Genomic DNA, 22,660 nt, shown 5'->3' with positions numbered 1-22,660 from the left:
ATGTTTTAGTTCAGGCACAATCCTTTTGTTACAAATCTGTCAGGTGGCAGATAACAGTGTTGTTCTGTTTTAAGAACTAGAAATAGTAACAGTGATTTGCATCTATATACATTCCCATTTCCTTCTAGGAACTTATTTATTGTATTTAAAATATTTATTAGTTTTTAATATTTCTTATTTATATTTTCAATATTTAGAAATAATTTAAACAAATTATGTATTTTATTTCCCTTCTAATGGTACTATTCAGATATGAACTTATTTAATATGTATTCAACAAAAAACTTTTTCAGAACCCAGAGAAATTGCTGTATAACTTATGTTTTTATATATTTGAGAGATAGTATTTATGATTTTTTTATATTTTTAGGACAAATAAAAGCCAGTTTTTAAAAAAGCTTGTGTACCTCTGTGAACTTTTTAAATAAGACTAAAGCACTCTAATATATCCAGGTTTTAATATCTGCAGTTATCAGAATAACCACTTTCAAGAACTTCTCTGTATAATTAGGCCAGTTCTCTACATATGTACAGCACATATATAGAGAGATACACATGTACAGACAACCTCACTACCATATAATTTTTAAAATGGGGTATGAAGGAACCAGATGCACTGAAAACGGCACTTATAATTGTACAAGATAAACCATCAATGCGCCTGAGAAACAAATGGACAAGTGTCTTATATTTAACAAGGAACACCCAATAAAATTGTTTGGAAGGGTCTTCTTACAAGTCAGATATTCTCTTTTAAACAAATAAAGTGGTGAGACAACCACATTAACCACTTTGACATGAATACTATCTTCTGATTAGTTTTATTGCTGTCATCCAGGGGAATTTTCCAAGTTTGGTTAAACATTTCTGGCCCCTACCCCAACAAGTAGAAAAAAAAAAAATTAGGTTATTTCCTTAAGCAATATAAATCAACATATTGCGGCTGAGCAATGCAGCAACATGCATTTGTCTTTTATAATTTATACTTCGCTAGTATGGACATGCCACATGCCATGAATGCATATTCTTGAATACTTGTGTGGGAAAAAACCCAACAAAACAGAACAGGACTTAAGCCCGAGTACCAAACCACTGAAACTTTCCTTGGCTGCATCATCTGCAGCAGTGTAGCTGTGCAGGTACCTCACATACCCCAACTCAGAGGAATTCACAGACCATACAGGGGATGCAGGCAGCAGAGGTCCCTCAAGCTTTGTCCCCAGAAATGGTAGATTATTAATTACCCTCACTTTTCCTTCTGGCACACCGGTGAAGATGCGCAAATGAAAGGCATGCCTTGGAATGTGGATAAGGATGTCAGCAAACTCTCCTCTTCCTCTGAGTGATCTGATTGTCCACATATGCATTCCACCACTGGGGATGCCAAAACAGTGACCAGTCCACCCACTGCTCACATCTCAGATGCTCAAAACACAACAAACCACTGCTTTGCCCAATATGGTAAAACTGTCATCTCTAGTTGAGCAACATCTTGGAGAAGGAATGAGGAGATCTCAAGAAGTTTAAAGAGGTCTGTGGTGAATGGGTTTTCTAATAGCACATAAGAGCCCACTTTAACTGTCCTGGGACATGCTCCAGGAAACATAGGAAAGGCTTGCTTAGCCTTTTCACTGCTTGCATTCACACGGATTTTCTTTTAGTGACCATTTGTTTAGAGACTTTTATGGCCTTTATTATGCCAACAATAGGTATAAGACCCAAAGTGGATCCCACACTGGAACTAACTACTGTGTGAGGAACAGAGAGGGGAACAAAAAAAAAAAATCAAAAGGAAAGGCATCTCCTGGTTTCACTTCTCCCAGTAGATAGTGGCTGCCTGTGATCACCATTAGTTACTATGTACACTGCATCTAAACAAACTCGCACTAATCTCCTGAAACACCAAAAATCCTGTAAGAATTGAAGTGCTGAAATCCCTTGCAACTGACAGACAAGCACCGACACTTCCACCAGCACCCTTCAGCTGATGGCTACCCCAGGCTCTCTGCAATTCCTGTAAATATGTAAATGCTGCCACATTTTAGGGCGCAGAAAATGAGCAAAGATTACCATTTGTTGGGTGGGGAGGTCAACTTTCAAGTTCTTCTAGAGCAAAGTGTAATCCCTGATGGTGCCACTGAGCTGCCATTATTTCACCTGTGGCTCCTCCACAGTTCTCAGGGTCCTTCAATGCAGCAGCTGCCTTGCTGGCCATCAATCTCCTGTCACAGTGGCAACTTCACTTCACAGACTGCTCTCAGATCAGCACCACTTGCTGAAACCACCACTCACTGGTGCTTCTGGCATACAAATATTTGCAGTGGGGAATTCAGATGAAATCATGAGAAGATCTAAACACTGCTGAGCATGTTACAGGGCCTCTCAAATGAACCAAGTTATCATCCTTTTTCCAGTCTGCTGTGTAGAAACTATTTTACATCAGTAAACACACAAAGGCATTTATTTTAGTTGGCAGACCAGTACAAACACATAAAAACCCTAGAACAATAGTAAAAGTGAGCAGTCCTAACTAAATGCAGTAACAATGCCTCAACACTTCTGTTGAAGAGAGCTCTTCCTAACTGACAGCCAACTCACTGAGCAAAGAAAACTCAAAAAAACCCAAAACAAAACAAAAAACACCCACTAACACAATCCAAATTAAAAAATGACCTGCTAATAATTACCTACAAAAACAGGAAATTACCCACCAAAGCAGCATTTTGGCTGCTGCAGTACAGGACCAGCCTCGCCCTGCACATCCCAGCTACCCTTTCCCCACATTTCCATTCATCCTTAGTCGTTAACCTCACACTGAGAATCTGGAATTCTTCACAGATTACCCGCTCCCCTCATCCTGATTTTGAATTCCCAAAGAAGGAAGAAGGTAAAGCTATGTGGAAAAGCATGACTACATTATAGAGTATTCAAGAAAAGCCCACAGTATTCAGAAACAGCATTTAGGATGAGAAACAAAATACCCCTAAGAGTAGCTGCCTTAACACCAGAATGCTGGACAAGAGAGGAAAAAAACCCCAAAAACAACACTCCAAAAAGCCAAAAAGACAATGCAACCTAATATTAAAGTCATCTGTAATAAAAAAGTGTAGGGGGAGGGGTAAGGGATAGTCTCTGAAGTACCACTTTTCTATTTTGTACCCCTACTTTATTGTGTAAGAAATTTCTCAGGGAAAAAAAAAAAAAAAAAAAAAAGAGGCAGAAAACATTTCAGCCTGACCAACTTCCCAGGCTGTAGTACCACTCCCTATCCTGTACTGGTGTAAACACTAAATTTTAGCAGAGAACAACAGCTACTTGAATGAGACTGCCTGCATCCCTAGTACCTCCACAGATTTTATTAACAGCTGATGGCAAGTGAGATTTGCAAAACCAAGCTGATGCTACAAGAGATGGAAGAGTTACACCACCAGTAAAGCATGACAGCAGGATCACTCTTCAGCAGTAATGAGCCATTATATCGGCTTAGCTTGATGGGAAACTTCCCCTATGTTTGCCAATGTTATTTGTAACTAATAATCTTTTCCACTTCAATTTAAAAGATAAAATGGTGGAAAGGTAAGTATGAAGTAGTATATATCAAAGTCCTCATGGTCAAGATGCTGGCAAAAAAAAAAAAAAAAAATATATATATATATATTTATACACACATATATATAAAACTACAAACCTTGTGACTAAGTCCTTGCTTTTCAAGTCAAATGCTTAGATTAAAATTTCTGATCTCTCAGTGAATTTCTTTCCTCTTCTTGATAAGGGGAAAACCAAATCCCACCTAACACCTTCTCCCAAAAAATGCAACCTCTGCAGGCTTCAACCTTGAAGCACTACTTCCACCATGAATTACTAGCAAAATCAACCAACTTCTGTAATCTAAACGTTTTTAACCAAATCCTCCTATATTTTCAGGACTGACATTGGCAGTCACCAGAAAACACTCTACAGAAATTTCGCAGTCTGGTTTTTTATTCAGTGACAAGAATCTAAGATTCAATCTTTTCTGAGGAAACATTTTAAACAAACAAACATTCACCATCAGAATCAAAACACTGAGATTTGATTTGCCCTGCCATATTACTTTTCACACAGCAGATAAACAGTCCCTCCATCTAACCCATCCTCTAATCCTGAACTAACATAAGCAGGAGCAAGAAACAATATATGTAACCCACAAGCTTAACCAAGCAATGGCTATTGCATCACACACCATCATGGAAAAGTATTCAGAAATTGCAATTAAGTCATTATTTGTAAAAATTAAATTAGTCATACGACATTTAACAGGATGTGGTCTCTCCTCCTGTGGTGAAAACAGATGTAATGAGCTTTAATTTCCAAATATCATCGGTATCACCATAGCTTAAATTCCAAGCCTATAACAAAATATTTCCAAAAATATCCAGGATATATATAGTTTGATTTAGCAATTTTCCTGATAAAAACCATTATGTTAGATGTCTGTTTCATTTACCACACAATGCAAGAAGACGAAATCCTAAGCAGCTCTTTGTCACCTACAGCCATTTTGGAAGACAGCCATACAAAGCAGCAAAAGACAAGTTTTATACTTCACCAAAATGGGCATACTGTGACAAAATTCTGATTGGGTCTGATTCTGATTTGGTCTGCAAAGTTCATGTGTATAAATGTTATTGTTCAGCTTAATAGCAGCCTTACTGATGAATTCACTCAAGGAAAAAAAAATTCGCACAGCTCCAGTTTTAAAACTGTGATGAGATACAGTACAGTTACTTTGTACCAGTTGTGTCTACACCAGGAATTTGTAGCAGAATTAAAAACCTGTTACAAATTCCTGATCACCTTAAATTAGCATCACAACTGGCCAGGCCTTGAGGAGTTTATGGAACACAGAGATAGGTTTCTTTGTAGATTAAATTATTAAGAACAAAATTATACTGAAAGCCAGTTTGTTTGGGTTTTTTTTTTTTCCTTTAGTGATGACACTAAACTGATCATTCTTTTTCTACCCTGCTACCAGGACATCCACAGTCCATACATCAAGACCAAGAAAACCACCAAACTCACAAGATTCCCTCCCTGTCCTGTGCACAACTGCTTGTCACCAGGTACAACAGGCTCCAGTAACAGGTGGCACTTCCCTACACTGAGGCAACCACAAGCAAACTCCACCTCCCTCCACTTTGAAGGCACAAAGTAAAAAGCCAAACAATCCCTATCTCCGGGCTAAGATCAACAGGATACCTCAAAGTCAGTACAATCTCCACCAAACACAGGAAGGCATCAATGATTTTATTTCACACATCTACAAGGTAGCCTTGAGCTCACCTGTGGTAGCCAGAGCCCATCTGTCAGCAAATCATGCTCAATGGCTTTATTCCAACACGGGGAGTTCACAGGACTCCATCATAAACCCCATCACAAAAAAGAATCGGCACTTGACTGCGGAAGGCAATGATTCAGTGACAGAGATCAATACAGTCAAGCAGGGAAACCCGTATTTGTTCTTTTTTAACTGTCTCCCATGTGACAGTAAAATAAAATTTTCTCAGGTTCTACTGGGAGGAAAACATAAAGGAAAATCATAGATTAAACCACTTGAAATTAGTAAAACCTCATTAAAGTCCCCAGCCTTGACCAACATGAGTTATTCTACCTCACCCTATAGACCTGCCCTCTTCTCCATAGCAACATGAAAAAATCCTCAGTCTTGTTAAAACTAGCATATTTCCTGACCTTATTTAAGGGAATTAAGATTCTTCACAGGAATCTGTTTACTGTATAATTTCCCAAACCACTGATCTGCTCTTACAATCTTTAGATGCTCCACATCTAAATTTTGTGAAAATGACAAAAACTGCAAAGTAACTTCAAAACATCCATACTAAAGATTTAGTTTTTAAAAACTTGAAGAATTTTTTTTTTTTTTTTACCTTTCAATTAATTAATTAATTACCAAGATTTAACAATTACTATCTTTTTTTAACACCAGGGGAGAATATAAATGGTTATGTAAGGAGAAGATTCACTCACCCTTTAATCCTTTAATTACAGGAAGGGCACTATATGGAATGAAAGTCTGGATATATAAACAAAAAACATTATAGTACATACTGGGATTCAATTTAACCTTCAATTTAATTGAAGGTACTATAAAAGACTTTTCCCCCCCCTCAATCTGAAAACCCAAGATTTCTATGCTAATGAGTTTCCTGAAACATACTTCAGTAGCAGTGAATTACCAAAAATTTCCTATCCTATGTGCCTAAAGTAAGAATTGTATAAGCAATACTTATCCAGTAATTCCAAGTCGCAAAAAAAACTGAAATGCAACTATTTTTAAGACAAACTTTCAGCATGGAGACGTCACAGAATCTGGCCTGTGCTTGACACACGCATGCTTTTGTAGAACTTTTAATGAAAGAGGAAACACTTCCCTGTTTCTCTACCTCTTGCCAAATGCTATCGTTCTTGGAAAGCAGCCAGAGCAACCATGTGGCGGTTACGACCCGCAAACCACATCCCCAAATGTCAGACACACAACAGAGCACATGAAATACACTTCTGCAGGTGTTTGGATCCATCCACCCACTGCTGCATTTTGGATATTGTACACCCGTGTGAAATGCAAAATCTGATTGAGAAATATGAGTTACTTCATATCCAATTCTGTATCTCTTAGTATTGAATATCTCAGGTTACCGCATGAAATTCCTCAGAAGAAAAATGTTCCTAATCATGATTAAAACCACTACCAAGTACCAACAGATTATCTCATTACTATTATCATTAGGATAAGTGAAGAAAAGGAATCAAAAATTTAATTTCTTTCATAAGTTAAGACATATGAGCAGTTACATTAATCTCAAGTTACTGTAAGAGAAAAGGCACTAGAAAGGCTTTAGGATAGCAAAAGGATACACGAGAAACTGTTCTGCATTCAGTCCTTGCTTTGTTCCACTGTCAGCAGTCTATTAGCACTAGCCTTGCCAGTATTTCATGACATTTGACTGAGTTATCATGATAAATGGAATTTTAAACAACATGCTGGTTTGCACTAGCTGTCATAAATGTTTTCACTTTTTTCTTTCCAATCCTTGTCTTCCAATTTAAGTTTTCTCCCTTGGCTCACTTCTCTCTGATTTTCCAATCACAGCCCTTAAACATAGTAACATTTTACCATGAATTGTCATGGCTGATTAAAAACTGAAGAATCTCCTACTCTTAAACATTTAATTAATGTAAAAATTGCCTGAAAATCTGTGGGGTTAAAAAAAAAAAAAAAAAAAAAAAAAAAAAAAAAAAAAAAAAAAAAAAAAAAAAAAGCCATGCCAAAATCTAGAATACCTTTGTAGCAATGATAATTTGGAGCCAATAAACATTATTTTTACAAAAATCACCGCAGAGATACAAACTACCCTTCACAGTTCTGGAAGGGAGAGAGCAATCTACCCAAAAGAGCTTCTATCTAACAGAAACCAAACAGTCACCATTTTAGTGCTTGAACTTCAGTGTTAAAAGGGAGAAAAACAACTGAAACCAAACCAACCATGGTCCAAAGAGCATGACGTCAGCATAACAATGAAGCACATACCTTGTTTAGTGTACTTGTTTTCTTCTTTCAGTTATACATTAGTAACTTTCTCTTACAGTAAGAGCAATTTATACACATACACAGAGAGCACTCAACTGTTAAAACCTGAAGTGGATCAGCACAGTAACCAGCCACAGAGGCTTACCAACATTTGGGCAAGGAACCTTTGAAGAATACTGAAGTATTTAAAACATTAGCTCAATTTTCTGGTTACTGTGAAGATAAAGAGGAATCTTTACTCAAAAAGCAATCTTTAACAGGGATAAGTATGGGAGTTAAGTATCACCATATTCTGGAAAAAAGACACAACAAAATACCACCCCATGGGTTTCTGTAATAAATAAACTACTACATTATATTATGTAAAGACTTAGAAACAATATTCATCCATTCAAACAGTATTTATTTAATTACACCGTAATGCAAATAAGTTAGGTCCATATAAACTTCATTTTGTTGTATGTACAACCTATGTCATTTGTCATTAGCAAGCTGATTGAGCCAGGTGGTCTAAGTGTCGGCCTCATCCTCTGGAATGTACGCATCTTCTGACACTCTGTCCATCGGCTGCGTCTACAACAGGACCACCACAGCCTTCATCCCCAAAGTAGACTGAAAGGGGAGGGGGGAGGAAATGAAAGTCAGACTTGCAGCATGTACTTGTCTTTGCTATTTGTAAAATGCAAGTGTGGAGGAACAGCCTTACAAATGTACAGAATTAACACCAGGCCCCCAAATACTGAAATGTTGCCACCTTTAAAGTAAAATTTAAGCCTACAGAGCACCAACATGTGCTCACAAAAATGAGCATCTGTAAGCTTCGGATTAGATCAAACATCTGTTTGTGGTATCTACGTATATATATTCTGGTACAGAACACATCTTTTACTTTGTACAGATGCACACCAAAAAAAAGAAGTCTCAAACCACCAGCAAAGCTAAACACAGAAACACTGTCAGCAAGCAAACAACTGCATCAACTTGGTTATTAATACAACAGGAGATTCCAATGAAATTGTAATATGATCTTACTACTTTTTTCCCGTATTTTCTACTGTTTCTACTGAATCACTGAATCCTAAAAATGGGATTTCTATACACTGTAACTATATGAAGCTAGAAGAGTTAATCTATGACTTTGCAAACAATACAGTCCATCAATTATTTGGTTTAGGAATACCTGGGCCTGCACAGTAATCAAAGGCATTTCTTGACAAACAGAAGAACAATCCTTTCTCCAAAACTTTAATTAGTTAGACCAAAGGAAGCCCTTCAATAAAACTTAAATGTCACTAGAACTTAAACATTACTAATGACACAACATTGCAGCATAACAAAGAGTCCCAGAACAAAGGGGCAGCATGAGCCAAACTCATTTTGCTTCATGACAGTGACTAATACTGAAGGATACAGCCCTTTATTTCGTGCACCTTTGATGCACTATTATTCCCTCATTTGCAAAGGCAGAAGGAGATTGGGTTTTGGTTTCAATCTGTGCTAGAAATCTGAGAAGTTATTCTTCAGTGCAGAAACTTGCACAAACTAGCTCTACAAGAGATTAGAAGGGCAGCTGTCACGCAAAAGACAGGAAGTTCCATATCTTAAAAACTATGCAAGATTAAGAGAAAAGTCTTCCAAGAACTAGAACTCTGCTGACTTATCATTTGAATTTCCCAAGAAACAAGAACCACAACAATTAAAAACAAGGGATGGAAGCATCATTCACAACTGTTGCTGGTCAGAGGTAACACCCAAACCCGTAACTATCTGCACTGGCCTTGTATGTACATTTGGAACCAATACATACCTCCAGATAGTTGGCTCAGGCATTCCAGGATCTGCACCTCTTTTAAAACCTGAAGTGAAACATACATTACATACATATATAAAAATAAACAAGTATGTGCAGATTTCTACATAGTTAAATCTCTATAAAGTTATTCCAGCCCATTAAATAGCAATAAAAAAGAAAACTACTGAATATAAGAATTGTGATCCATCAAGTTGTGTCCTAACCTGATTAAAAACTGCCCATTCTTACGAAGGTTAGAAACCAAAGAAAATAAATACCAGTGTACACTTTTCTTTTTTTAAAAAAGTTATACCTGCATCTTTTCCTGACTTAAAATTCAGGGTCAAGTAATTGTCTGAAATGAAGGAAGTCATCTCTATCCCAGAGATCAAGACATAGATACTTTTACATACTTTAAATGTTGTTCAGAAAGCAACCTGGCAGGGCTCTACCAACAAAGACACCTAAAACTGGTGTAGAATGAGCACCTCAAGGCCTAACAGGCAATCCTCCAATGACATCTGACACACAACTTAAAAGTAGTATTTCAATAAGTTCACTCCATTTAGTATGACAGAATGCTAGATGTTAAACCAATTAAACCTCGGATCTTCTATTCTGATTGGCCCTTTTTGGAAAAAGCTACATATTACTAAAGCTTGCAAACAAACAAGCTGTTTCCTAATACCCAGGAAAATGAAATGAAAGTTAACTACAAAAAGTTCATCCCCAGACCCCAATGACTCAAATATACCAAGTGACTAAAGGATATGTATGCTAGGGAAGCAACTGAAGGTTTAGTATATGTATCTTTGCTCTCTGGACTGTAAAATAAAAGCCTTGAAACAGAATCATGCAATTCAGGCACTGTTCAGCAATACACAGGCTATGTAGAAGCGGATGTTTCATGAAAAATATATAATTCCCCTTGTTTACAGAAAATAAATAATGTAATGGTGCCTGAAACACAGGCCACAAAGATTAATGGAAAAACTTCCGTTAACTTCACAGGCACTGGAAAAGTTCTTGGAAGATAACCTTGAATGATTTGAGACTATTAGACATCCTGACCCAAGTTCTTCGGCTGCCATACTGTCCAGCAACTCAGCTTAAAACTTCATGAATTGCAGTCACACGCTGTTTGCGTGAATGTTTCTGGCTCCTCCCCTCACCCCCAGTATTTTTAAATAAGCAAACCAGGTTTAACTAAATTGTATTGGTCTAATTTACTGACTTAAAACCAGGGCAGCCACTTCAAAGCAAATTTAAAAAATGCAAAACCCCACCAATGACCAATAATTGCACATTCTCATACTGGGCTCCTCGTACATGCCCTGAGCTAGAAAGTCTTACAGAGAAAAGCTACAGGCTCAAATTTTCTGACCATTTCCTTGCCTATGTTTAGTTTAGCATGTATTTTATACACACAGGGGTCACACCTTCCCTCCCAGATTCAAAAGTAATCCCAGTACAGAAGAGGCTCTTCCAATCCTGCAGACTTTGCATACATGCCACTTCCAACTGTCTATGGCAAACAAGGTGGCATCTTCACTTCCCCTTCCCATCTGCTTATACTTTCATTACTGCAGATAAATTTATAAGATGGAAATGCAGATTTGGTGCAGCACATTTATTTTCTGGAGATATGAACCTAAACTGCTACAAATTAAATTATTCACTGCTACATGTCAAAAATATACTAGGCACTCTGGTGTTAGTGCAACTGTAAATACAGTAAGGTGGCTTTATACAGTTTGAAATCATTTATTTAATGTCACTAATGTAACTTACTAGTGTCACTAATGTGACACTCTGATGTCACTAAGAAAAAAGAGCATCTTTTCCCCCATCCACAGATATTGTCATGGAAGTAAAACCAGAACAAAACTTCAATGGCAAATTAGCTCATAAAACACTGCTGAAATTCCCACCCAAAACTTATTAATTTAAAATCACTGATAAACTAAAAATGGAAACGCAGTTAAAGTTCAGACCTAACAATGCTAATTAGTTTTTTCCATAGTTTTTGAAGCAACTTCTTTTGCTTGTAGTTGTTTTTAGAGCACTTCCGCAACAGCTGAAGAGACCAACGTTTCCCTGGCACTTATCTACAAACAATCAAAGTCCTTCAAAGCAGGCATTGCATTCCCTTCAATTAATCAAATCAAGCTCTCAGATTTGACTGGAAACACATCAAGCTCTCAGCCTTCCTTCATGTTTGCATTCAATGCAGACATGCCTGCCTGGTTTAGATGCTTTTCCCAAAAGCCCAACAGTTTGGGCAGAAAGTAAGCCAAATGAATTGCAGAAATCAGCCTTCCTGGGCCCTCCTGTTATAAAAGAAGTGAACTAAAGTGTCTGGCCTCTCTTTAACAAGGACAGCTGCTGGCATACAGCTCTAACTCGGCAGGAGAACTACCATGTGGTACTGATGCCTGGCCAGCCTGATGAGCAAGCAAAATATATCCTGGGCACCAAGCACAACATCAAGGCGGCCCCTTAACATTCCACTGTGGCTTGGAAATAGGAGCCACACCATTTTTGCTGGGAGAGAGACTATACCCTGTATTCCTGTTGCTGGAAATTCAGCCTCAAACAGAGGCTGGCAATGCCCTCAGTGCCATGAAGCAGCACTCCCAGCATTCCCCTCATCACAGACTCCTAGAGCACAAAGCACAGCCTTTACTACAGCAAGCAGTCACTGACACAGGGTTAAATCACAGTCCCATTTGCTGTTTGGGCCTCACACAGGATTGGCCTCCAGGGAGAAAAAGGGGGAAAACCCCTCATTATTACAGAACCACAGAACTGTTAGGTTGGAAGAGACCTCTGGAGATCCCCTAGTCCACCCCCTGCCAAGGCAGGGTCACCTAGAGCAGGTGACACAGGAATGTGTGCAGCTGGGTTTTGAATGTCTCCAGAGAGGGAGAATCCATGACCTCCCTGGGCAGCCTGCTCCAGTGCTCTACCACCTCAATGCAATTTTTTTTTTCCTCCAGATGAGGTGAAACTTCTTGTGTTATAGTTTACGGCCATTGCTCCCCATTCTGTAGCTGGGCACCAGTAGAGAGTCTGGCTCCAATCTCTTGGCACTTGCTTTTAAGGTATTTGCATGCTTTAATGAAATCCCCTTCCAGTCTTCTCTTTTTTGGACTAAACCGGCCCAGCACCCGCAATCTCTCCCCATAAGAGATGCTTCAGTCCCTTAATCATCTTCGTGGCCCTGTGCTGGACCCTCTCCAGCAGCTCCTCGTCTTTCCTGTACTGAGGAGCCCAGAACTCGACACAGCACTCCAGACACGGCCTCGCTAGGGCCGACTAGAGCGGGAGGATCACATACTTCTTTACAAAGAACGGGGGGAAAAAAACAAACAAAACCCATACAAACACACAAACAAAAACCCTAACTATAATAAAAAGCCTCCCCGACTCACAGTTCGCCCAAGGGCAACTCCGCCCTCCCGTCCGCACATGCGCGGCGATGGCCGCGGGCGGCGGGGGCAGCGCGGCGGGGCGGCCCTGGGGCCCCGGGCCCTTCCCTCGGCCCCGCCGCTCTCCGGCAGCGTCCGGACGGGTCTGGGGGCGGAGAGCGGCCATCGGAGCCGGCCGCCCCACACCCGGCCTCGGCAATGGCCGCGCAGGGCCCCCGCGCGTCCCCCGCCCGGCACTGACCGAGATAGAGCACTACGGGGATGAAGCCCCAGCGGATGGCGAACTGGCCGCCCTTGAAGAGCTGCTGTAGCCGCTGCTTGGCCTCCTTGCTAAGCTTCGGCATCCCGGCGGCGGGGCAGAGAGGAGGAGGAGGAGGAGGAAGAGGAGGAGAAGGAGGAGGAGCGCAGCCGCGCTCGCAGCAGCGCCGTGCGCTGGGCGGGACACATCGCTGGGCTGCGGGGCGGGGACCGGGACTGGCCGTGCCCTGGGGCGGGCGAGGAAATGGCGGCCATGGGGTGCCCTGCCTTACCCGGGTGTCCCGTGCCCGCTGCGACCTCGGCGGGCTTGTCCCGCCCGCCTTCCAGTGCCACAGGCTGAGGGATCGGCAGCGGGATCGGCCCAGCGAGGGGCCGCGGGGGCTACGAGTGCTGTGGGGCTGCCTGCCCGCCTTAGTCCCGCCGCCCTCTTGTGCTTGTGCTTCCCCGGAGCTCTCGAGGTGTTGCGCGCACGCCGCCTCTGGAGGGTAGGTAGGCCCTATGGTAAGTGCAGGGTAGAGATGGAGTGATAAGAAAAAGTGCTCCTGGAGGAAAGTGGAAATGTCTCTCCGTGAAGCTCTCCATGAGGTTGAGTCAAGGAAGGTTTAGGTTTGATATTAGAAAAAGGTTCTTCACCCAGGGGGTGGTTGGGCACCGGAACAGGCTCCCCATGGAAGTAGTCACAGCACCAAGCCTGACAGAGTTCAAAAGGTGTTTGGACAGTGCTCTCAGGTCATGGTGTCACTCCTGGCGTGTCCTGTGCAGGGCCAGGAGTTGGACTTCGATGATCCTTGTGGGTCCCTTCCGACTGAGGATATTCCCGTGATCTTTGATGCCAAGTGATGTATCCAGTCCATGGAAACAATGAGTTCAGAGGGTGAAAACTTGATTGGAAATATGGGGTGAGACCAGATACCTAAAAGCTGCCAGTACAGCACTTGGAGCTTGTTGTTCTTAAACACCTCAGAGCCCAGATAAGCTCTGAGGCATTTTCTTTTTTGACCAATAAATGAGAGGTCTCTGTCCTTGCAGTGCCCTAACCACCAAGCTGCTGTTTGTTTGACACAACTTACATGACATCTTGCAGCACAGTGTCTACGTCGTTGACTCAAGCAGTTATATAATGTCTTTACCATGTTTTCATTCTTTCTCAGGTAGCCTCCTGCCTTTTGCTGTAATGCCAGATCCAAGCCAGATGCAGGTCTTCAGGTTCCTGCTATTACTAATGCAGCTACAGCAGTTAACGCCATCAGGCTGTATCATGTCTGCTACCTATTGCAAAGTTCTGCGTGTGTTATATACTGGTTTTCCTACGGCAGTTAATTGAACTTCTGTAACCATTTTGTTGCATTAAGAATAACAGCAAGTCAGTGCTTTTTAGAGTCAAGAAAGAATCCAGGGATATAATAAATATTACTTATTCAGACGTAGCATTTGCTCTTCCAGTGTACGGATGTCTGTTCTGCCATTTCAAGATGATAAAAATAGGAGCTTTTAGCTCACTACTTGCTCTCCAGGTACAGGCAGGTAGCAAACTGCAGGCAGCATGAGGGGTTCTGGCAGCCCATGGCTTGCTTTTGCCACAGTCTGTGAATAATCAAAGTGTGGGGAATGAGAAAATATTTTGGTGAGGTCATGGCACAAATGTGCAGTCACGTTACAGAATGCACAGCCTTTCCTGTTGTACACCAGTCCCAGTGCCCTGTGCTTCCATACGCATTAAACATGGGACACACCAGTATTTCTGCTCATATGACTGACACACATTTAATGATACCTGACAAGTAAAGTAGAGGCATATAGTTTATGGGTGTCTCCTTTATAAACTGAATAGCTTATCCCTGTGGAGAGGTTAGGCACCAGTGCCGTCTGTATTCATCATGAACATCCATATGAAGTTCATAGGACTATAAGCCTACACCTTTCCCAAAAGAATATGCCTTTGGGTGGGGGGGGGGAGGAATTCTGGGAATTTTAACTGAAAATTGAGAGAACAAGTCTTTCTATCTATAGGTTTGTGTTGGATTTCAATTTTTTTGGTATATCACTGTTGACAAACTTTTCAAATCAGTACACATAAATAGAATTGTACAAACATTCAAAATTACAGATTTACTCCTCTTCTGAACCAGTGGAATGCAAGAAGCACATTCATTAATTGGTAATAGCTTGTCATACTCAAAGGAGAGCTCAAACCATTGAACCCGGTGTGTATTAAATTGATTTTCCTTTGTAGATGAGGCCCAGTAAGATCTGTTTTCACACTGTGGTTACTGTTACAGCTTGTTCTTTCTAAACACACAAAACCAACTGTTCATTACAGCACACAGCTTGTTAATAATCTCTTACAACATATTGCAATAAAATATTACCTACTGTAGTGGAATTAAATTCAAAAGGTATTTTTCCTTCCTGTAATTTTAGTGCAAGTGGGATTCAGAAGGTTGAATGTACAAGTCACCTGATTCGAAGGGTTGAGCAGTTGCTCTGTCTCCTTTGAGAATTGATTTAACAGTGTCACATGTGACACTGTGCATATAATATTATTGTAGATGTTCTTGAGAAAGAATACTCACCCAAGTGTGCCACATGTACCAGATCTTCACCTCTTCCCTTCACACATTGAGTCAAGGAATAATTTTCAGAGTAAAGAAACTTGTTAGCCTTAATTTCTCTTGTCTGCCAATTTGAATGCTTGACTAAAAGCTTGTAGGTTTTTTCACTGATTTAGCCACGGAAGCCAAGAAATTAATAGCAAGAAAGTTAGCGTTACTCTGTTTTGTTTGTAGTTTTCTCACAAACAAAATCAGTGCTAGAAGAGCACAAGGGTGTGTGTTTGGTATGCAAATAAACCGCTGTTGATTCTGTATAGTTACTGGTCAAGATCTTGCATACTGAAGCTGTAAAGGGATGTCTGTCAACTAAGAATTTTGACTGAGAAGAGCACTTATTATAACAAACATCCAGTGTGTCTCAAGCTGTCCAACATGTCGTATTTGCACTAAAAGATCTCAACTAGCCAACCAACAAACCAAAAAACCCACAAAACCATGACAACAAAAAAACCCAGTAAGTGGTTGTGCTGACTCCAGAAGTTTTCCATGCCTTTGTTTGGCTCCTGTGTCACCCAGGATGTTATAGGGCCTAAGTGCTCAGCAGTTCTTTGTGATCTGCTGACTCACAAGGGGAAGGAGAGCAGCAGTCATCCTTCCTGCAAGTTCGTGGGACAGCACTAGTCACATAATTTAGCCTCTGAAAGCAAATGTGCCTCTGATGGGGCATGAAACAATGAGCTGCTTTGAAAGGAAAAAAACTAATACCCAAAGGAATGGATAGTGTAAGATGGAGGTGACTGCCTGGAGAAGACAGAAGTAGGATTTTATGGGTATGCTATGAGTATTCATGTTTATAATTTATTGTGGAAACACTTCCATGAAGGATTTTGATTTTATTTGATTTTTTTTTCTTGTGGCTGGTAGTGAAGACAAAACCACTTGGAATGGTGTATCCATTAACTAAGAAGAACAAGAGCTCCAATTGCTGGAGTGATGAAAGAAAATTAGTGATATCATAGATGTCAAAAGTATTTTGTTGCAAAAAAAAAAAAAAAAAGTCTTTGAATTTCTTTTACCTTGTAGCTTCATGTGATCAGCAATAACAATAAAATCAGACACAAACTGGAGAGCTTTCAACCGGGACAAGAACATGAATCCCTACTGTTTTATTAACTTGATTAGCCGTAATTCCACAAGTGTTTTCACAGCAAATAAATACCAGTAATGCTCATGGTAAAATGGCCAAATATTTCCATTTTTACGGGTAAATGAGGGAATTGAGATTCTTGTAGACATGACTGAATTGCTGAAGTGTCAGGTTCAGGGAAATAATGTCAGTTGGTCAGATTGTTTAACTTGTCTTTTGGAGTGCAAAGTGTACCTTTCAGGTTAAAGAATTCCAGACCTCTAAAGCTTTATCTTAGCAAACCTCCAAAAGTAAACATGCAACAGTACATGCAACTCAGAGGCTGATGAAGGAGACAAAGTGCAGTGACACATTGAAGTCTGTGAAAAATCGCTGTAAACTTTGTAGGAAATCCCTGTAGGCCTCCATTATGCACATAGCAATCTCCCTATTGAGATTTCCCTGATTTACTGATGAAAAGCTGTGTTAAGTTCATCTGCTTGGGAACAAAGCTTGAGTTTGACCCTATTTAGGAGGAACTTAGATTTCAAAGACACTATGGTGGATGTTTCATACTTTGGGATTATACCATAAATCAGTATAAATAGCACAAGAACATAAGGAAGAGCTCTTCCACGAATTTCCACTGCAGGCTCAATCTTCATGATGTCAGTAAAAACAGTAGTCTATTATGACTACACATTCTATTTCACTTCGTTGTTACAACTAATATTCCTATTTTTATTGTGCCCTAATAATGATGTTCTTTCTATTCCATTTCAGTGTTCCTATTCATTTAGTCTAATAAATCCCTGCAGTGCCACTGATCTGGGAAATGTTCCTTTTCATTTCACAAAGACAAGACAGAGAGGAAAAGAAATGGAAAGGACTACAGTCAAAATAGCAAAGACTTAGTCTGTCCAATTAGGTCATGTGTGAAATAACCAGAATTCTAAAATATCTCCTGAAAGTTATTGAGACCTAGATTACTTTGGGGGGAGTATGTTTGAGTTCTTGCATTTAGCATAGTTTCAAAATACATTTGGAATGCAGAGCTGTAATACATATAAAAAATTTCTGTCCAAATTAAAATCTTCTTCATATGAATTTCTGAATGATACTTGTTGGATATACTCTGGTCACTGTCTGATAAGGGATCTTTCCAAGAAAAGTGATATTGCCAGGTGCTGTGCTGGTTTCATTTGGGGTAGAGTTAATTTTCTTCACAGTGGCTGGTATGGGGCTGTATTTTGGATTTGTGCTGAACACAGGGTTGATAATACAGAGATGTTTTTGTTATTGCTGAGCAGGGCTTGCCCAGAGCCAAGGCGTTTTCTGCTTTTTGTACTGCCATGCTGGTGAGGCTGGGGGTGCATGAGAGGCTGTGAGGAGACACAGCCAGGACAGGTGACCCCAGCTGACCAAAGGGATATTCCAGGCCATGGGACACCAAGCTCTGTATATAAAGTGGGGGGAGGAAGGAGTAAGAGGGGAACATTTGGGGTGATGGTATTTGTCTTCCCAAGTAACTGTTAGATGTGATGGGGCCCTGCACTCCTGGGGATGGCAGAACACTGCCCATGGGCAGCAATGAATTAATTCCTTGTTTTGCTTTGCTTGTGTGCACGGCTTTTGTCTCTCCCTATGAAATTGTCTTTATCTCAACCCCTGATTTTTCTGGCTTTCACCTTTCCGATTCTCTCCTCTCCCTTATCCCAGTGTTTGTGAGGCATAGTGAACAGGTGGCTGTGTGGGGCTTGGCTGCTGGCTGAAAATTATTGAAAATTAGTAGAATGATCAGAGTGGCAGGAACAAACAGCAAAGTGTAGTCATTTTATATATTTCATACAGTAACTGTATAATTTATTTACTTAAAAATGAACCAAAACTGAATGGCGACATGGAGTTAAAATCTCATTACTTTTCATTGCAGCTTCTGAGCCCAGGAAAGAAGAGACAGCAGTCTGAGGTGAGACAGCATTGAAAGAACTTCATTAAATGCTTTTAGAGACCTCTGAGAAGAACAGCTGATGTTGCTTAAAAACTGAGTATTACCTGCTTCACAACTATAGTGATGTTTGAAGTATGACTTTCCCATTCTGCCCATCTTTACTTAATAATGAAAATTAAATGTTACACCTAGAGATACTGCTACCTTTTACAATACATAGTTTTTCTAAAAATCCAACAGTTCTTCAATGCATTTTTTATGATTGCAGTACTTGGCCAAGGATGAAAACAGTAATCTGATTCCTTACATACTTTCAGTGATACGCAAAAATCTGATGGATAAAAGGATTTTCTGAGGCCAAAACTAATACCCATATTTACTCATTCACTGTTTTGAAATTAAGCTCTTTTTTTAGCAGCTGAGCAGCAAATGTTTTGGTAACTCTAGGAGGATTTTCCTCTAAAGGTATTGTATTAATTAAACCTTTTCTTTGTCAACAGATCTCAAATTGATTTTTGTTGCTGAAGAGTATGTTGTTTTAACAGCACATATCTATAAAGATTTTAAAGGACTTAAAAGATGCTTATTTTGGGCAAATTTTTACTGATGTTAACAAGGTGAGGAAAACAAATAGTATATTCTGATTTTCCAAAGTCATTGCTTGTATGCTTGCTTTTATACCAATTCCAACCTTAGTAAATTATATTGTGGGGAAACAACCATGAAACTGATAACATAAGTCTTTGCAGAGAAAAATGAAATTTTTCTCTCTGATACAGGACATAGAATTGCAGCATTTGAAAAATAATAATTCCAGCTATAAGTCGTATTCTGCTTTCTCTCTTCAATGAGTGTTGTAATAGTCTTTCATAGCATCCAACTACAAAAAAAAATGCTGCTAAAACAACTTTTTCTGACTATGAAATATTTGAAAATGTAACTGATTGATGCACAGCACTTGCTTCACTGATTTACAATAGAGCTTTTGGATACACTTTCAGATTTTGCAAGATAAAGGTATGCAACAAGCTACTAATTAACTCTGGTTATAAGCTAAGATAAAATATACAGTAAAGCAAAAAGAAGAACCTCTGAGTTGAAATATGCCAGGTAGAACTGAAACAGGTCTGTGGGGTTTTTGCCAGTTTGTTCTGGGTTCTGTCTGAAGTCCCAGTAAAACAACTTATGTGTAATTTCAGTTACTGTATATATCCTTAAGTATCCATTTTTGGTTGTAACTTCCAAAACAAGAAGGGTATTTGTTGAAACTAAGATTTTTTTTTTTTTTTAAAGTGTAAATTAAAGTTGAATTCAGTATAGCTGTAACTTCAATAGAATTTAAAGCATAGCACAGTCTAGGTTTTAGTGTTGTCATTGTAATAGTTTTTAACAACTTGTAATGCAAATTACAGAGTCCAGAGCATAAAAGGAAAGGTAAAAATAATGTGTATTTTCAGATCTTGAAGAAGATTGCCCAGTCAACAAAGGAAATGTGTCATGTATATGTACAAACTGAATAGTTCATAACAAATCTAAATGTTGAACTAATTACTTAGTTAAACTGAACATAAGTATTAATGTTCACTTTGGATGAATTGACTTCAGAAACTTGAGGACAAACCTGTTCTCATATTCCTAGTTCAGCAGGGCCTAACCATGACCAACAAGGTGAGGAGCATTTCACATCCCCTCTGGACAAGGCCCAGGGTGTGCTGCCTGAGTTTCCTGCTGAAGGTGACACTCCAGCAAGAGCTGCCTTTCAGAATTTGAAAATTCAACCAATATGGACAAAAGTATCAACGTTTACGTCTGTCTTTAGTTTTTGCATTTCAGTAGTTCAGATTTCACTGAAAATTCTTTGAGATCTTCAGCACATGGAAGATTGAATCAGTAATTTAGTATCATAATGAAGAATAATTGCGGCCTTTCCTAGATACCAGAAGGCGATCAAGGAAAGCTCTTTTCTTTCTTCCAACTCTCATCTGGAGCTATCAAGATTAAATGAAGCACAACTCATGGCTAATGAAGTTTTTACTATTCCACTATAATAAAATTTAATCACTTAAAATGCTTCCCTTTGGCCTTTCATACACAATTTCTGTCCATATTTTGTCTATTTTAGTGGAGTCATATGCCATATTTAGCCCAGACGAACATTTTTAGATTTTACTAATTTCAAAACGTTGTCAAGTAGACACACTAGTATGTCTTCTGTCTGTATTGTCAGCCTGATGTACATGCCTGTAAGTTCATCTAAGACTCTTTCCACTATTGCACAGAAAACAAATTGTCTTTCAGGGAAATACCTCTCAGTGTTTCAATCACTACTGCTGCCTTTCAGTTAGGATTACTAAAAATCTCAAACTTTATTCTCCTAAAAGTGCAGATCAGCTGCATTTTAGTAATTTTAGATGCTGGAATCCAGCTGTCTTGGTTGGGAAAGACAGTTGTCTGCTAAGAAAAGCTCAAGCCTCACTTGGAATGGAGAATGTAAACCTCCTTTCCTCCAAATTATTATAATTTTGCAATTAGGGGCTTTCAGGCAAAGATATGGGAATAGGTGTAATAGTCCTTTACTAGGAAAATTAAAAAAAAAAACAACAAACAAACAAACAAACAAACAAAAAAAAAAAACACAAGAAAAACCAAAAAAACCCCACAAGCAAGGAAGCAAACAAAAATCCTAGGAAAAAACCCTGACAGAGTCAGGGAAACGACCTGGCACCCTGGTGGTCAGGGTGTTGGAAGCAGTCCAAATAAATCCTCCTGGAGCAACAGATTTAGTTTTGTGGAGCAGAGATGGTCCTGTAGAAAGTCCAGTGGTGACGAGATGGGTCCAGTCTTTTCCTGGGAATTCACTGGAAAAAACAAGATCCCTTGTGTCCTTCAGTCCCAGTTTTCATCTAGCTGGGAACAGCTGGCTCCTCCCCCACTGGGTGGAGCATCTCACCATGGGATGATGGAATGTGTCATGTCATTGGTGAGCCTTAATGGCCCATTATCAGAAGATGTCCCCCTGGAGGATGGAGGGGTGGTGAAAGAGATAAGAAACACTGCCCCACCTGGATTTAATGGTTGGGCCGTTATAAAAAGGCATCCACCCCCTTTCCCCTGGAGTTAGAAGAGAAGGATAAAACATCTCCCAAAAAACCAGTTTTCAACAGAAGAAAATAGAATACACATTTTTAGGTTACATAATCCAATACACCATTTTAAAAGGGTGATTTGTAGCAGTATGTATGGCACTAATTAATGAGATTTCAGTAGCTTTTCCATAGCTTCCTGCCTAGAGAAAAAATCAACAAACAAACAAAAAAACCCACCCCAAAATCATAATGGCAGATTAGTTGTGTGCCTTTTCTTGTTCCTTGTAAAATATTAATAGACTCCTAAAGTTTTCATTTTTGAATGAGAACTATTTAAGCAAGAATCTTAGCAGATGCAAAGGACATTCAAGGAACTTGTGAAAATTCCTTAAGTTATGCTTTATAAAGTCTGTTAGGTACATTTGGCAAAAGTTGTGAATCTGACTCTTATTTCCAGTCATTTAAATGGTGCAAAAAAAAAAAACCATTCCTGTAATACTTTTATGTTTTCAAGTGTATATTAAGTACACATCTGAAGAAACTGTACTGTACTCCTTTATTTTAGATTTAGGTAGCAGTCACAAGAGAATAAATGCTGTTATATGTAACAAAGCATGAAGATAACAAGATATATGAACCAGAGGCTTTTCATCTTGATCACATCATCCAGCACATAATGATACAGATGTTGTATTTCAGACACCAATGTCACCTTGGGGTTGAAATCACTCTAGTTGAATCTGTGTAAGCATAAATAAGATAGTTTCCCACACTTCAGTGTTACCTTCCGACTTTAAAAATAGGAAGGAAAATTGAGTCATCCTGAGTTTAGAGATGAGTTATTTGTGTGTGGTATTTGTGATGGAAAATTCT

The 22,660-nt window shown here is 39.5% G+C and overlaps 1 protein-coding gene, 1 long non-coding RNA gene and 1 other non-coding gene across 4 annotated transcripts; 2 read left to right on the top strand and 1 right to left on the bottom strand.

Annotated features, from left to right (window-relative positions):
- Positions 1–7,977: 7,977 nt before the first annotated feature.
- Positions 7,978–13,244, bottom strand: TOMM7 (translocase of outer mitochondrial membrane 7). Its single transcript, XM_040065916.1, has 3 exons — positions 13,056–13,244; positions 9,399–9,447; positions 7,978–8,203 (listed from the first exon to the last, which is right to left on the bottom strand). Exons 1-3 carry the CDS (start codon positions 13,156–13,158, stop codon positions 8,188–8,190), a joined length of 168 nt encoding a protein of 55 aa, XP_039921850.1. The 5' UTR covers positions 13,159–13,244; the 3' UTR covers positions 7,978–8,187.
- Positions 13,245–13,255: 11 nt separating this feature from the next.
- On the top strand, positions 13,256–21,420 carry LOC120753596 (uncharacterized). Of its 2 annotated transcripts, none has more exons than XR_005701177.2 (4): positions 13,256–13,557; positions 18,684–18,719; positions 19,202–19,318; positions 20,341–21,420. It is a non-coding gene; the product is annotated as an uncharacterized LOC120753596 (long non-coding RNA). The 2 variants fall into 2 exon arrangements; XR_005701178.2 differs by having other exon boundaries at positions 13,256–13,573.
- Positions 18,974–19,061, top strand: LOC120764417 (small nucleolar RNA SNORD93). Its single transcript, XR_005704216.1, has one exon. It is a non-coding gene; the product is annotated as a small nucleolar RNA SNORD93 (small nucleolar RNA).
- Positions 21,421–22,660: the final 1,240 nt, after the last annotated feature.

This window comes from Hirundo rustica, chromosome 1 (genome assembly GCF_015227805.2).
Source record: "Hirundo rustica isolate bHirRus1 chromosome 1, bHirRus1.pri.v3, whole genome shotgun sequence".
NCBI lineage: Eukaryota > Metazoa > Chordata > Aves > Passeriformes > Hirundinidae > Hirundo > Hirundo rustica.
This window is presented reverse-complemented; position numbering and strand designations above follow the sequence as displayed.

Bases quoted from the DNA above. Each gene is read 5' to 3' on its own strand.
- TOMM7 (XM_040065916.1), bottom strand. From the start codon at position 13,158: ATGCCGAAGCTTAGCAAGGAGGCCAAGCAGCGGCTACAGCAGCTCTTC. The intron at 9,448-13,055 runs GTCAGTGCCGGG...GTTTCACTTCAG, and splicing joins CCCCGTAGTGCTCTATCTCG to GTTTTAAAAGAGGTGCAGAT.